This window comes from Pristis pectinata, chromosome 9 (assembly GCF_009764475.1).
Source record: "Pristis pectinata isolate sPriPec2 chromosome 9, sPriPec2.1.pri, whole genome shotgun sequence".
NCBI classification, from domain to species: Eukaryota; Metazoa; Chordata; class Chondrichthyes; order Rhinopristiformes; family Pristidae; genus Pristis; species Pristis pectinata.
The window spans coordinates 83,871,380-83,887,080 of NC_067413.1; the positions used below are offsets into that span (position 1 = coordinate 83,871,380).

The window sequence follows — 15,701 nt, forward strand, 5'->3', positions numbered from 1 at the left end:
GGCACAAATTAAACATAAAAGGTATTTATGAGAATGAAAAACACGATGATGCTGGAGGAACTTAGCAGGCCAGGCAGCATCCATGGAGAAAAGCAGGTGGTCAACATTTCGGGTCAGGACCCTTCTTCAGGACTGAAGATAGGGAAAGGGGAAGCCCAATATATAGGAGAGAAAAGCAGAGCAATGATAGGTGGACAAAAGAGGGGAGGCAGGGTGGGCACAAGGTGGTGGTAGGTAGATGCAGGTAAGAGATAGTGATAGGCAGATGCAAGGGAGGAGGGGAGAGCAGATCCACCAGGGGATGGGTTAAAGGTAAGGAGAGAAAATAAAAGGGGACCAGAAAAAAGAGAGAGACACTAGGAAAGGGAATAAAAGAAGAGGCATGGTTGCGGGGGTGTTGGGGTGGGGGGTGAGGAAGGGGTTAGATTCCAGAATCTGCAGTCCTTTGTTTCTCTAGCTATTTATGAGAGGTTATTTCACACTAGTAATCATTTCCATGAGAAATCATCCCCATTGGGAACTTGGCCAAATCATTTCTCTGCAGAGTTCATTTTTTTGTGCATGAGATGTTTTCATTTGCAGACCTCAAGTGTCACAAGTCACCCCAATATGTTTCTTTCCTCACCAGCATAAATTGGAGCTCTTGGGTAGGACTTATAACCTTTGATGAATACTCCCATTTGTTCTTTTCACACTGTTTGTTTATTTATTTATTTTGTAATTATTGTAATTTTATGTCTTTGCACTGTACTACTGCTGCAAAACAACAAATTTCACGACATATAAGTAAGTCAGTGATAATAAACCTGATTCTGATTCCATTCTCTCTTCCTCACAGCATCTCCCAGACTTGATTTTCACTGCTCAAGATATCTGAAACCTCATCACTGGTTGTTCCATCGCTGATTGCATATTTTTATACAACTCACATCAACGGTACATGCTGCAATCTTTCTGGGTGGTCACCTTGCAGCCTGCAGTGCGGTGGGGCTGTTCAGAGCAGAGGTGTTGATCAGGACAGGTATGTGCGGGAGGGTTACGCCAAGGATTTTGCCACGTTCCCTCTTCCTCTGCATTTTCCCCCGCCTCCTAGGCAGCCTTTCACACAGCTCTCCTATGATTGTCACAGGGAGAGTTCCTTCAAGGTCTGATGACTTTCCCAGTTTCAGCAAAACAAAGATGCAGCGGTTGGGACTCTCAAGCAGCTCCCATGGAGAAATGTGCAAATCCCCTTTCAGCAGATAATCCTCGCTGTAAACTGCCAAATGTATTTGGCATATTTTTGGCCATTTTCACAGCTTTTGTTTTGCAATTGGGTGCTCTTCAGAACATGTGTTTCCCCCTCTGGAAAAAGGTGAAATCCAATGTAGACATCAATGTCCATCTGTGTAGTATGCTGTTCATGTCTGCCTGGCACTTGGGGTCTGTGGCTGGGCTTTGCGACGGAGTTCAGGATGACTGCACATTTGATGGATGAATGGTTAGATGCACTGGGGTACAAATATTTGCAAACTGGCTGTTATCATGCTACTTATCGAAATCTTCAGCGGAAATGATAGCAAAGTAGTTTGGTGACAGGAGGCGCAGGGTCGTAGTGGATGGATGTATTTCTGACTGAAAGTCTGTAACCAGTGGTATTCCGCAGCAATCGGTGCTGGGACCTTTGTCGTTTGTTTTTTATATATATATATATGACTTGGATGAGAATGTAGGTGGTCAGATAAGTAAGTTTGCTGAGGACACAAAAATTGGCGGAGCTGTAGAGATTGAAGAAGGTTAACTAAGGATATAGAGGGACATAGCAACTGGAAATTTTGGTCGAGCAATGGCAGGGGGATTTAATCCAGATAAGTATGAGGTAATGTATTCTTGGATGTCAAATACTGGCAGGACATATCCAGTAAATGGTGTGGACCTTAGGACTGCTGATGTACAGAGGGACCTCGGGGTACAAGTTCATAGCTTCTTGAAAATGAATGCACAGGTGGATAGGGTAGTGGAGAAGGCATTTGATGTGCTTACCTTCATAGGCCGAGGCATTGAGTATGAGAGTTGGTTCATCATCTTGCTGCTGCATAAACATTGGCTATTCCACACTTGGAGTATTGTGTACAGTTCTGGTTGCCACACTACAGGAAGGATGTGGTAACATTAGAAAGAGTGCAGAAGAGATTCACCAGCATGTTGCCTGGAATGAAGGGCTTTAGTTACAAGAAGAGATTGGATAGGCTATGTTTGTTCTCACTTGAGCATAGGAAGCTAAGGGGTGACCTTGTAGAAGGTTTAAGATTGTGAGGGGCATAGATAGAGTAGATAGATTCTTTTTCACCGGTTAGTGAGTCTAAAACTGGAGGTCATAGATTTAAGGTGAGGGGGGAAGATTTGGAGGAATTCTGAGGGGTAAAGTTTTCACACGGAGGGTGATGGATATATGGATCAAGCTCCCAGAGGAAGTGGTAGAGGCAGATAGAATAACAAGGTTTAAAAGGCATTTGAACAGGTACTTGGATAGGAAATGAATAGGGGAATACGAGCCTAATGCTGGTAAATGGTATTAGCGTAGTCATTATGATCTGCAATGGATGAGTTGGGCTGAAGGGCCCGTTTCTGTGTTGTTCAGCGCTGTGACTTTATGACTGTAATACCAGACTGATAGATTAAAAGCATCCTCTTGAGACTAAAGTGGATTGGAATAAAACATTTAGGGGAGGCTCCTCTGGCCATTACAACTGATGCAGGATCAGTTCCATCTGCAAGTTAGACCTGAAGCAACTTGCTACAGTGACTTACCCAGGACAAAAATCAAAAGCATTCAAGTGTAACTCATTATAGCTCACCACCTTCAAAAGATCATAAAACTCGCCAATGAATATCGTGAATACAAAATAAAACCTCATCCCTGCCTGATGCTTCAATCTAGTTCTATTGTATCTAAGATTCTCTTTTGTAAAGTAGCAGATTAACAGAAATGCACTCAACTTAATCAAGAGTGTTATTTACATAAAAACATCACTGACACTACAGAATCAGAATCAGATTTATTATCACTGACATGTGACATGAAATTTGTTGTTCTGTGGCAGTAGTACAGTGCAAGACATAAAAACCTATAAATTACAAAATAAATAAATAGTGCAAAAAGAAAGGAATAATGAGGCATTGGTCAGACCACATTTGGAGTATTGTAAGTAGTTTTGGGCCCCATCTGGAAGGAAGGATGTGCTGGCATTGGAGAGGGTCCAGAAGAGGTTATCAAGAATGATCCCAGGAATGAAAGGGTTAATGTACGAGGAGCTTTTGATGGCTCTGGGCCTGTACTCAGTTTAGAATGATGAGGGGGGATCTCATTGAAACCTACTGAATATTGAAAGGCCTGGATAGAGTGGACGTGGAGAGAATGTTTCCAGTAGTGGGAGAGTTTAGGACCAGAGGGCACAGCCTCAGAATAGAAGGACGTCCCTTTAGAACAGAGATGAGGAGGAATTTCTTTAGCCAAAAGGTGGTGAATCTGTGGAACTCATTGCCACAGGCGGCTGTGGAGGCCAAGTAATTGGGTATATTTAAAGCGGAGGTTGAGAGGTTCTTGATTAGTAAGGGCATCAAAGGTTACGGGGAGAAGGCAGGAGAATGGGGTTGAGAAGGAAAAATAAATCAGCCATGATTGAATGGCGGACCAGACTCAAAAGGGCCAATTGGCCTAATTCTGCTCCTATATCTTATGGTCTAGGTAGTGTTCATGGGTTCATGGACCATTCAGAAATCTGATGGCAGAGGGGAAGAAGCTGTTCCTGAATCATTGAGTTTGGATCTTCAGGCTCCTGTACAAAAATATACAACTAGGGCAAAGGTCCACAAATAAATGAGACTTTCAGTTCAGTTCCAGTGCAGTTTGGGTATCAAAGCAATTATTTTTTCCCCACTCCTTTTTCCTCCCCATCTGTTGGTCACTGGTTTCTTCTGACATTGTGTTCAAATGGTATTTTTCATGTGTGAGCCTAGGCTGCAAGTCTCCTAAGGATATTCCCAGAAAGAGAAATAGATGGCATTGCTTCCACAATGCTTTTCTTTGCCCGACATTTAGACGTGCATATTTTCAACTGGGTAGTGATCAAGGTTAACCAGTTATTCCTCCTTGAACTTAGTTAAGTCCTTATCAACTCTACTGTATATGCTCAATTATGGGAACAGTTAGTCGCATGTATACATGATGTCTCTATAGAATGTTACAGCTCACGGGTACTGCATTCCTCTAACTTTCTTTATGGCATTTTCCAATTTTGGGATGGTGGTTAATACCTTGCTAACCACAGTTATGTGGGAGCTTGCTGTGCACAAATTAGCTCCTTCTTTTCCTGCAGTACAATTACTGCACTTCAAAGGTTCTTTGTTGCCTGGAAAACATTTCAGGTGTTCTGAAAAGATTATGAAAGGCACTGTATATATATTTCTTCCTCGCATCACCCAGCTTCTCCCATTCAAAGTATAACTATTCCCTTTTTTAAACCAAAAACCATTCTGAAAAATTGACCTCAATTCTCACCCTTTCTCCCCATGTGCAACTAGCTCCAAATGTCCACTTTTCCCTCTCCTATCTACATCATAATCTTTCACAATTTTCTGCCCAGTACATTCTGAACTGCTACCGTAATTCTTTTATTGCACTGTCTGTGATCCACAGGTCCTGTACAGGCAAACCCCTCATTGTGGGGAGATTGCGTTCTCAGAAAATGGTCCCTATCATGATTTTCTGTAATGTGAAGCCATATCATTTGCACCTCAGGAAATGCGAGTTGAAAAAAAAACATGTTTGTTTATTTACTTTTCTCACATAAATTCTTCTAAGAGAAAATTTTATTCCATATTTCAAATTTTTGGCTAGTGATTTGTGAATTCTGCAAGGGCAATTATCCTTTACCCAAAATGCTGTAATGCAGTGGTCACTTGTATTCATTTGTCACTCCTCTATTGCCTCCTGACAGTTCAAAACCATCTTTGAACTTCCGTAACTTGCAAAAGAACCTTAACAATAGTCCCTGTAATTAATTCAAATTGATGTTGAGAGCTTTTTATGTTTTAATGATATCAGGCACTTCTCTGTGATTTAAGTATATTATGTTACTGAGAAGCAATTCACAGAGGTGCATATTTCTTTGGTTGATAGTAACACCTGAGGGTGTAAAAATGAAATGAGCCTGGACATCTGTGGATCTTGTACAAGCTTTTCTTCAAAATGGGGAGAGAGGAACTCTAGCCGGGAGATTATGGTGTCCAGAGGATTGGAAATCGAATTTTGAATCATTGGAAAGGACTGGAGGCAGACATTACTGGCGATTGCTAACATGTGGCTGATTGTTCGAAAGCAGGATACGATATGCTTACTGTGCGAGATGAGCTGAAATGAAGGACACCATTAAAACCATTTCCTCCAACCATGTTTCTACCAGACAGCCTCCTTTTTGACTTATCATTGCCCCACTGCATAAATGTTATGATCTTGTTTTCTTTTCTGAGCTATTTATCTAAAAACATTTTGAGTGGCATAATCATTGATGGTGAATGTTTGAAATAATTTCTGATAGAGAAATATTGTCAATGTGTTTCATTTTATATTTACACTTCCAACATACTTGCAGTGAGATTTTGCACCAAAGCTTACATGAGTTGGAAATACATTCTAACTTGGTATCCTGTTTGGGAATCCGGGATGTCAGGGTGCACAGCAACCAACTTGTATCTCCTTAATTAGCCAAATTGAAGAACTGTAGATGAATGTACAGAGTCATCAGAATTAGAACATTTAATTCAATGTCAAATCATGTGCTGAAAGTGATGTAGAGAGGCAAAGAAAGATGGAGTTAGAAAGGAGAGATTAATGAGATAGAAAGGAAAAGTGAAAAATAAATTCTAACAATAAAAACCTTGAAGGAATGAGACTCCAGGGTTTTGAAATTAAATTTATAATGTCAGAGAGGTTGTTTGATAGTAATTAAGATTAAGTGGTTAGCGCGATGCTATTACAGTGCCAGTGATCGGGGTTCGATTCCCGTCACTGTCTGTAAGGAGTTTGTACGTTCTCCCGTGTCTGTGTGGGTTTCCTCCGGGTGCTCTGGTTTCCTCCCATGTTCCAAAAAAGATGTACGGGTAGGTTAATATGGGTTTAAAATGGGCGGCGTGGACTCGTTGGGCCGGAAGGGCCTGTTACCACGCTGTAAATAAAAAAGTTTAAAAAAACTATTAAAATGGATGAAATAGATAACTTTTACTGGCATATTGTGGGTAAGTACTGCAACTTCACACTCTTCATATACCTGAATGCTGAGTCTCTCAGCAAAGCTTTTGCAGGACAACTCAGATAACAACTTCCTGATTTCCGTGTTCAACCGCACATACGTAGTAGCCAGGGCGTACTGTCTGATTTACTTCTTAGTCGTGGTGGAGTCGAGGAATGGATGACTGTTGTTCTGCAAAATCTACCGCGTAGTGTATCCCTTGTAGTATGGTCACAAATGGACTTGCCATTATAAAGCACAAACATGAAGGTAAATTAATGCATATATAATGTACACCAATGCACCATAGGTAAAGTGTTTAATGTGTGTGTGTGTGTGTGTGTGTGTGTGTGTGTGTGTGTGTGTGTCTATGCACGTATGCGTGCGTGAGTTTGAGAGATTGATCAAAGAGATGGGGTAGATGCCTGACAATTTGTTTTGTGTGGAAAGATGAAGTGTTAATTGCTGAAACGCAAACCAAAGCAGAACATAAAACAGAGCAATACAGCATAGGATCAGGCCTTTCTGCCCACTATGTCTGTGCCGACCATGATGCCAATCCAAACTAGTCCCATCTGTCTGCACATGGTCCATATCCCTCCATTCTCTGCCTCTTCATGTGCCTATCTAACTGCTTCTTAATCTGACTCCAGAAATGACTCTGAAATTGGTTACTTTAACCTTTGAGGGGCTGCTGGTGGCACAGAGCGCCGCAAGCCTTTTTCTGGAGGTCTTCATGGATTGGGTATCACAATTCAGCCAGTTTCCTTTCCAGGACCATGATTCAGCACAGCTGCTTACTTGTGGCTTGGTGACTCACTTTACTGCCTATAGTGTTTATTCTGTGAGTTGTATGTCTTATGTGGCCTTTAACCTCTTGGGCTGTCTTCTCCTCTTGTAACTGTTACGCGCCAGTGGCCTTTGCACTCGTTGCTGGTACTCCTTTAACCTGGTTAAATATAGGTGTGACCAACAGTTCAATACTCATTTTGCCTTTATAATGATATTCACCATCTTCTTTAAACTCTGTTTTTCCTGGCTAACCTTTAACAATCAATTTTTATATGTTCCTGTATTTTCCCCAAATTTGTTTCAAAAAGGAACAATTCTCACAGCAAAGACAAATAGACCATATTGCCTACATTTATCCACATTGGTATTGCAGCGAGGAAAGTATAATCTTGTAATGCCACTACAGATTTTTATTCGAGTATTACTTATGTTTGATTCAAGAAGATATGAAGATTATATCTGAGCATGATAAAGTGGGGTACTCTCTTGGAATTTATTTTTTTATGAATGTAACCTTGTAGATAAGGCAAGATTTTTATCGGAATAACAGTTGCTTTTAAAATTATTGGATGAGGCAGAACATAGAATGTTGAACAAGTGTAGGTTTAATAGTTGAAGAGATAAGATATATGAAACTTTCTTGGTTCCATTTCATGGTGTAATGCAAAATCTGATAAGACATGTTAGATTGTGGCTGTTATCAATGTTTTCTGAAGAAAGCATTTTTCACTATCTTCAATATAAGCTGTACAAAGTACTTTATAGTTCTTCAGTTGGAATTATGTTTACCTTCCAAGTTCAGCAGCCTAAGCAACATTGTGATACCCGGCATACAATAAAAGAGCAGCTTTGTAGTTTCTGGCATTATTGTCATTTTACTTGTTAATTGTATTTTAAGAATGCTCCATTAATGTACAAACTAGTAGCATGTAGCTTATGAAGGGACCCCAACCAGCATAGAATTAATGGTCATAATTGTTTTGTTCCTGATTGTGGTCTGTGTATGTAAATATGTTTTGTACAGGTAAGGTGCAAAGGAAACAATGTACACTTTTAAATTTATGAAGTTGGAGTTGAAATGGTGCCATTACCACAAAAGTAAACATCATGTGCTTTATAACAGTAATTTAGCGATCAAAGTATTCCTGCTTTAGAACACACTTGAGTTTACGTTATATTGTAGAAAAATATTTCAGTTTTTTTTACCTTTCTTTCTATTTTTAGCTTTTTATGTCATGGTAGGCTGCAAGTAAAACCTTACGTTTAATTGAAGTTTACTAAACAGTCAGAAAGATACAATAAGAGATGATGACATACACTACTTTCATTATATGGAGACAATATTTGTCTGTCTCATTTTGTTTCCTAACTTAAGCATAAATATTTGTGCAATGCCCTTACAAAGTTTAGTAGTCAAGTTTTGTTGGATTAAGTTTAGCCTCATTCTATTTTGTGTTCAATTATTAGTTGAGTATTATTAGCTGTGGTCACTGAGTTGAATGAACAGTCACAACATTTATTGGTAGAAATTGGGGAAAAACAATCCTGTGTACTTGACCCTTATAGATATTTTCCCTTGGTGCCATACTTGTGTGCCACATTTGTGTTCCAATGTAAGTGCATTTTTTATGGATCAAAATTCTGTCTCAGAGTATCTGATGTAGTTAGAAAGCCAATAGCTATTGCTGACTTTCAGTATCAAATGATAGAGTACCCACTAAAAATTCCATAAACATCATAACCTCATTTGGATATTCTTGGTCAAGAAGCCACTGTTAGCATTATTGTGCAGAATGGGTGCGTATATTCAAGGACTCCTCCCATTCCATTGCATAAAGTTATACAAGCTGATCACGTAGTTTATTGCAGGCAGCATTTCAAAACTCTGAATATGCATAAGACAATCTAGTGGATGGTGCTGTTGGACAGTGGGACTGTTAAGACAGAGCTCGATGTACAATCATAATGAGGCTGTCTGAATCGTTTTTGGATATGGACATGGCAAATTATAGTGAAGCTTTAGATTCATCTTATGCTGCTTTGGAGTTTGAAAATATGCATTTGCTGTACAGTGCCCAGGGTAAGTTTCAGGAGTTGATTGATATTACATTACTTGGTTTTGAAGATCAGCAGACTGATGTTTGAAAAAAAAGAAAGCAAATTATATAAGGAATTGAAAAATTAAAAAAGTTTTATGACTAGCAAGAAACGATAACTATATTTCATTCTTAATGAATGACCACATATTTAGCAATGTTGTGACTATAGGTACATTTTTAAATAATGCACCACCCATTTTCAGGCTGTCAATCAGTGTGTCAGAAGCTTAAAGCCCGCTCCATTTATCTCAGTCCTATTCTTTCTAGTCTTTCAACGGCAGCAGAAAAAAAGTAGTTATTGCATATCTCTGAGTAAAAGCTTGATTTATTTTCTTAATTCATTAACTATTATTAGAACAGGCCCATTTGACATTCTTTGTAAAATGAAACAGTATTTTTTCCACAACTTAAACCTTGTGTATAACTTACTCTTGGACTTAATGAAAAGTGAAATGTAATAGACCCCGGTGACCATATTAACTAATAAGCTAATGGTTATTTCCTCTCTTCATTGATTATTTAACCAGTATAAAACAGTAACTATTTGTTATCCTTTTACCGATTAGCTTCTGGATTATCTGTGTATATGTATGTACATTAACATTGATTTGTGATATATAGGTTTGTGTAATGTGAGTGACAAATTTACCATTGGTGATAGTAGCAAATGCTAACTTAATGCTTTTGCTTTAAATTCCTCAGTGTGTTATTTATTGAAGATATCATACATCCCTACACAATGATAATTTGGACATTAGTTTTGATATTTGAATGGAAGGCACTGAATTGAAGTCAAGAATGATTAAATTCTGCAGGCTTTTCCCAATTTCATATTCCTCATAAGTTTTAGGTTGTGGTTCAGATGATATTGTAGTCCTGCAACATTAGATTTTGTTTTGCCCTTGATATTATATTCCTTAAGAGGCATTATTTGTTGGCAAATGTACAGAACTTGTCATTTAAGAAATCATTTATGGTTACTTGTTAGAAGACAGCCGATAATTTTGTAACTGTGCCAATGTCAGTCTTAATCATTTCCACTTGAAAGCATGCTTAGAGTTCTACTGCTGCCTCTTTTGAGGATTAAAACTGAAAGGGAAAGCACATGCCTCCTATTTGGCTTTGTATTAAATTACAAATTATATTTTAATATCTTTTTGATTTCTCCATCCCTAAATCCCTATGCAACTGGTCTAAAATTGAATTAGTACATTACTACAAAATGATACAATTTTATCTAAATACATCGATTTTTGAAAGAGGATTGCTCTTACACATTTTGACGTGTTTTTATTACATATAGTTGCCTATGTGATCAAAGAATAGCAGAGCAAAATTAATGTCCAAGGGAATCCTTAGATCCTTTTGGTTCTGGCAGTACAAAGAGGCTCATCAGAATAATAAAGGCATTTGATAACTCACTTTGTAGTGTAAAATAACACTAATTGAAATGGCAAAAGAGGATGACAGGTGTCTGTTAGTAAGCTTTTTCACAGCTTTGTAACTATGCTGCCTGCTAAGTATAGCTGGACTGATTGTTTGTTCCTTCTCCGCTCAGATACTTCTCCAACAGAGACAAACACTATGAATACATCAGACAGTGGAATCAGCACTTTCTGTGCAATCTGTGGGGACCGAGCCACAGGCAAACACTATGGTGCCTCCAGTTGTGATGGATGCAAGGGTTTCTTCAGGCGAAGCATAAGGAAGAGTCACGTATACTCATGCAGGTATAATGCTTCAATCTCTTGCTCATGCTGCATCGACACTGCTAATTGACCCAGAGTAATATACAGACAACTCTTCTGGTTGCATTTTAGTTCTTAAGTAAACTTGAAGAGCACTAGGAATGCAGGAATTATTGAAGTAAACTATTTCTAAGACAGGAAACAATCACCAAAATGATTATCACTTTATTGACGGTATTTTGTTCAGATTAGTTTTCACAATGTGAAGATATTGGGGTGGAAATATGTCTCTGGACAGTGGTACAACATAGCTTCTAGTGGATTAGCTGCCTGCTGGACTCCTCTTCTGACATTTGGCCTCACTGAAGTCAAAATTTCCAAAGATTCTCCTTGGAATTTAAGCATCTAATCTAGGGTATCCTCCTCAGATAATGAAGCAACCTATGTCCATATGCAACAAAGCCAGGACAACATCTAGGCAGGGGCTGATAATTGGCAAGTAAAATTCGCACCAAACAAGCCCCAGGCAATGATCATTTGTAATAAAGGAAAGAATCTAACTACCCTGCCTTAAAGTTCAGCAGTTTTGCTTTCATTGAATATCCCACCAACACAATCCTTGCAGTCAACATTGTTAAATATTCTACAGTGCACAGCCAGACACAAATTGTGTCTGCAGGGGAAGGTCAAAGTTGGATATCTTGCACCAAGATGCTCACTTACTAACTCCCAAAATTTCTTCCACCATCTATATGGCAGATGGTGATGGCAAATTATTGGGAGAGGAAAGGGAGTATTATCCATTTGCCTGGATGAGTGCAGTTACGAGAACACTCAAAAAGCTTGATATCATCCAGGACGAAGCAGCTCCTTGAAAGACAACCAACCCAACCCTTAAACATTCTTTCCTTCTGCTACCAGTGCACGGTGGCTGCAGTGTGGACTTCCTATGAGATGGACAGCATAGCTCACCAATTCTTCTTCCTCATTACCTCCCAAGCTAGAGATCCCTAGAAAAGCAGGAGCAGTGGGTGCATGGGAACACACCACCTCCAGGTCATGCGCTGTCCTGACCTGGGTGTATTTCATCATTCCTTCCTTGCTTCTGGTGATGCAACCAGCAAATTCCAGCTGGAAAATGCAGTGGGAGAACCTACAGTTCAAGAAGGGGATCATCGTCAACTTCTCAAGGGCAGTTATCTATAGGCAATAAATGCTGGTCTTGCCAGTGATGCCAACATGCTGTGAATATTCTATATTTATTTCATGGAATGAGGTCTTCACCAGAAAAGTCACAATTACTGTTCTTTCTAATTTCCCCAAAACTAAGAAGGCATTTGGTCACATTGTTCAGTCTGGAGTCACAGCTAAGGCAGACTGAGTAAAGATGGTAATTTCCTCTGCTGAAGGATGAGAGTGAACCAGATGAGTTTTTAATGAAAATCCAGCAGTTTCCTAGTGACTGATACTGAGGCCATTGTTACACCAATAGCCTGTGCTGAACAAGCAATATTTTCCTCCAATTAAACATTGGAATGACGAAAGCCATTGTCTTTGGCCCCTACAATAAACTCTGTTGTCCCGCTGCTGACTCTCCCTGTCCTTGCAACTGTCTGAAACCGAACCAGACTGACTTCATTCTTCTTGTAGCATCCAGAAATGAGCTTTGAGTCATGCATCCATCCAATACTGTGACAACCTATTTCCACTTCTATAACATTGCAAAACTCCCTCCCTGCTTCAGTACATCTCCTGATGAAACCTTTGTCTATGACTTTATTACGTCTACACTTGACCATTCCAATGATCTCCTTCCTGCCCTCTATTGTTCTACTCTCCATACAGTTGAGATTACCTACAACTCTTGTCCAGATCCTAACTTAACCAAGTTCCAGTCTTTCTTAACGTTATGCTTGTTGATCTACATTAACTTCATTTAAGAAATATCTTGATTTTAAAATTCTCATTTTTGTTTTCAAGTCATCCTTCTAAATTCTGTGATCCCTTCCAACCCTAAAGCCCTTCAGGGTAATCAGCACTTCTCAGGTACTTGCCTCTTGATTATCCCTGAGTTTAATCATGCTGGCACCGGTAATGTGCCTTCAACTGCCAAAGCCCTAATTTCCAGAATTCCCTTCACAAACCTTTCAGTCACTTTACCTCTCTTTCCTCCTTTAAGATGCTCATTAAAACCTATATCTTTGACCAAGCTTATGGTCATCCTGCGTAATATCTCTTTATATGGGTTGGTCTCATTTGCTGTTTGGTAATGTTTCCATGTGTTGCCTGGAACATTTTGCTATGTTAGAAGACCTTTATAAATGGAAATCCATATCATTGTTTATGCAACATCATCTTCTGAATTTTTACTTATCCCCATGAAATTTCAGCTTCTGCGTGAATGCTGCAATGTTGGACACCCCGTGGTGTCCAGTGACGGAGGGTGAAACCAGCTGCAATTCCCCAACATTTACGCTGGGGAGTCTGCCGGTTGAACCTATGCCAGATTATATCTGCCACCGGTTCATACATTTCAATGGAAAGGAATGACTATAAGGGAGAAGAGTATTTTATTTGAAGTACTCTTTTTAATGTTAAAAGTTTTTGTTATTTTTCAGCTTTTTAAGTGTTTAATTTTTGCCTTAATTTTTAATGATTTAAGATTTTTATTCTTTCACTAATTCTTTCAAATTGTTTTGAATGTCAGGGATATTCTGACACCTTCAATCACCTTGTTTGAAACCCAATGAAACCAATGGGTTGTTTTAGCCAACTATCAATGTATTTCCATAAATGAAAATCAAAAACACTGTGGAAATTGGAAATCTAAAATGAAAACAGAAAATGCTGGAAAAACTCAACAGATCAGGCAGCATCTATGAAAAGAGAAACAGTCAATGTTTCGGGTCTGTGACCCTTTGTCAGAACTGGTAGAGAGGCACAAATTAGTTTTCAGTAGGGGAGAAAGTGAGGAAGAGATGAGTGGAGCAAAGGGAATGTCTGTGATAGGATGAGTCGAAATGACTTAATTAAAGCAGTTCCCAGCACATTAAGCTTCTTGGTCTGTGTAATGTAATGTTAATGGTAAGGTTGTGAGATCTGTCCAGCAGGCCAGACTTCTACAAATAGATTAGAACAATGGAGTCAACGTGATATCAAAGCAGAAAATTGAAAATGCTTGGAAAAACTCAGCAGGTCAGACACAATCTGTGGAACGAGACACAGTTAATGTTTCAAATGAGGAACTTTTCATCAGGCCTGACAGAGAGAAACAAGTTAGTCTTGCTATCAGAGAAGATGGGGGAGGGTGATGGGTGGAATAAGGTAAATTTCTCTGATGGAGCGATCCCACCTGTGACATGTAGGATCAGATTAAGCCACTATGTAATTAGTAATTTGTTGCTAATGTGGTTCTGGCCTCCTAGAGCATTTCCAGCTGTTTTGAGGCAGGGTCTTGTTCTGGCCCAGCCAGTCTTGTGACAATATTACTGTGGGCAAAGTCCTTTCACTACACAGGGCCTTGCCGCTTCGGATTGGGAAGTTCTTGGCAGTGAGTTCCAGTCTAGGTTTTCTTAAAGTAAATAACTCCACAGTTTCAATAGCAGTAGATCAATGATATGTGTTTTTCTTGAACAAAGAAAAATGTAGGTCTAAATGTTAGGTTTAGACTTGCAGGGAGGAACTCCAAATAAGCTCGTTGTGCCGTTACATCTTTGTGTGCCAGAGGCTTCTCGTCACACAGGTAAATGTGTCCCAGCATGAGTTATGGAGAAGAAAGTAAGTGGAGGAACAATAAGTGAAGCACCAGCTGATTCATCTTTCTTAGATAAGCTGTTAAGAATTAGGGAGCAGGAAGTTATCATTAATCTCAGGAAAAAAATGGAAATCTCACAAAATGAGTATACATTACACAACTGTGGATCCAAAAATTTGTGACTCATCCTCCTTACTTAAGCCATGCCTAGGGGGCTGATGGTCACAGGCCTGGAGTCTGGGGGTCAGCACCAGCATTTTTTGAGGGGGAGAGGATCAGATCGAACACTGCTTGAAGATAGGGGTCAGGAAAGCCAGTGTCTGAAGGTTGGGATGTGGGAGTGGGCTCAGACCGGCATTATTTGAAGGATGGGGTTTAGCAACCTTCAGTAAAATGCAAATCTTACTAAGTGAGTGGATTTTGCATTATCTTAGGGCTGAAAAAAATACAACTGGTCTTCCTGTTGGAAGCTGTGTCCACAGGCCTGATAAGCCTGCAGTTTGGCTGGAGTATATGAAGTGGACCACCAGAAATATCTGATAAGTGGGAGAACACAAGCCCATAAGACCATAGGATATAGGAGTAGAATTAGGCTATTAGGCCCATTAAGTTTGCTCCACCATTCAATCATGGCAGATTTTTGATTTCAACGCCATTCTCCTGCCTTTTCTCTGTAGCCCTTAATCCCCTTATCAGTCAAGAACCTATCAGTCTCTGGCTTATACACCCAATGGCTTGGCCTCCATAGTCCTCTGTGGCAACAAATTCCACAGATTCACCACTCTCTGGCTGTAGAAATTCCTTCTCATCTCAGTTTATAGGAGGTTCAATCCAACACTGTTTGAAGGATGTTCGGTTGTAGCCGCTATTGTCAGGGTGAAATATTGGACCCAGCATTTTTTAAATTATTTTCATTATTTGAAAGTTGGGATATCAGCATTAATTGAAGAATGAAGGATTGGAAGCTACATTGTTTGACAGATGGGGAAATGGGAACTGTGCTGTTTGAGGGTTATCCTTTGGAATCAACATTGTTTAAGTGGTGGTATGTTGGTACTGCCAGTATTTAAGGTATGGGTGGTCGGAATTGATAGGTGAA

General features: G+C 39.6%; 1 protein-coding gene across 6 annotated transcripts in view; it reads left to right on the plus strand.

Moving 5' to 3' along the window:
• The window catches only part of LOC127574148 (hepatocyte nuclear factor 4-gamma-like), a 100,304-nt gene that overhangs the window by 56,515 nt on the left and 28,088 nt on the right, over positions 1-15,701 (plus strand). For 3 of the 6 annotated variants that reach the window (XM_052022902.1, XM_052022898.1, XM_052022899.1), the window contains exons 2-3: positions 839-1,021; positions 10,719-10,890. In XM_052022902.1, coding sequence (XP_051878862.1) covers positions 10,745-10,890 — 146 coding nt within the window. In that variant the 5' untranslated portion in view covers positions 839-1,021; positions 10,719-10,744. Of the gene's footprint in view, positions 1-838; positions 1,022-10,718; positions 10,891-15,701 lie in introns of those variants that run through there. The other 3 variants (XM_052022900.1, XM_052022903.1, XM_052022901.1) reach the window with 3 other exon arrangements.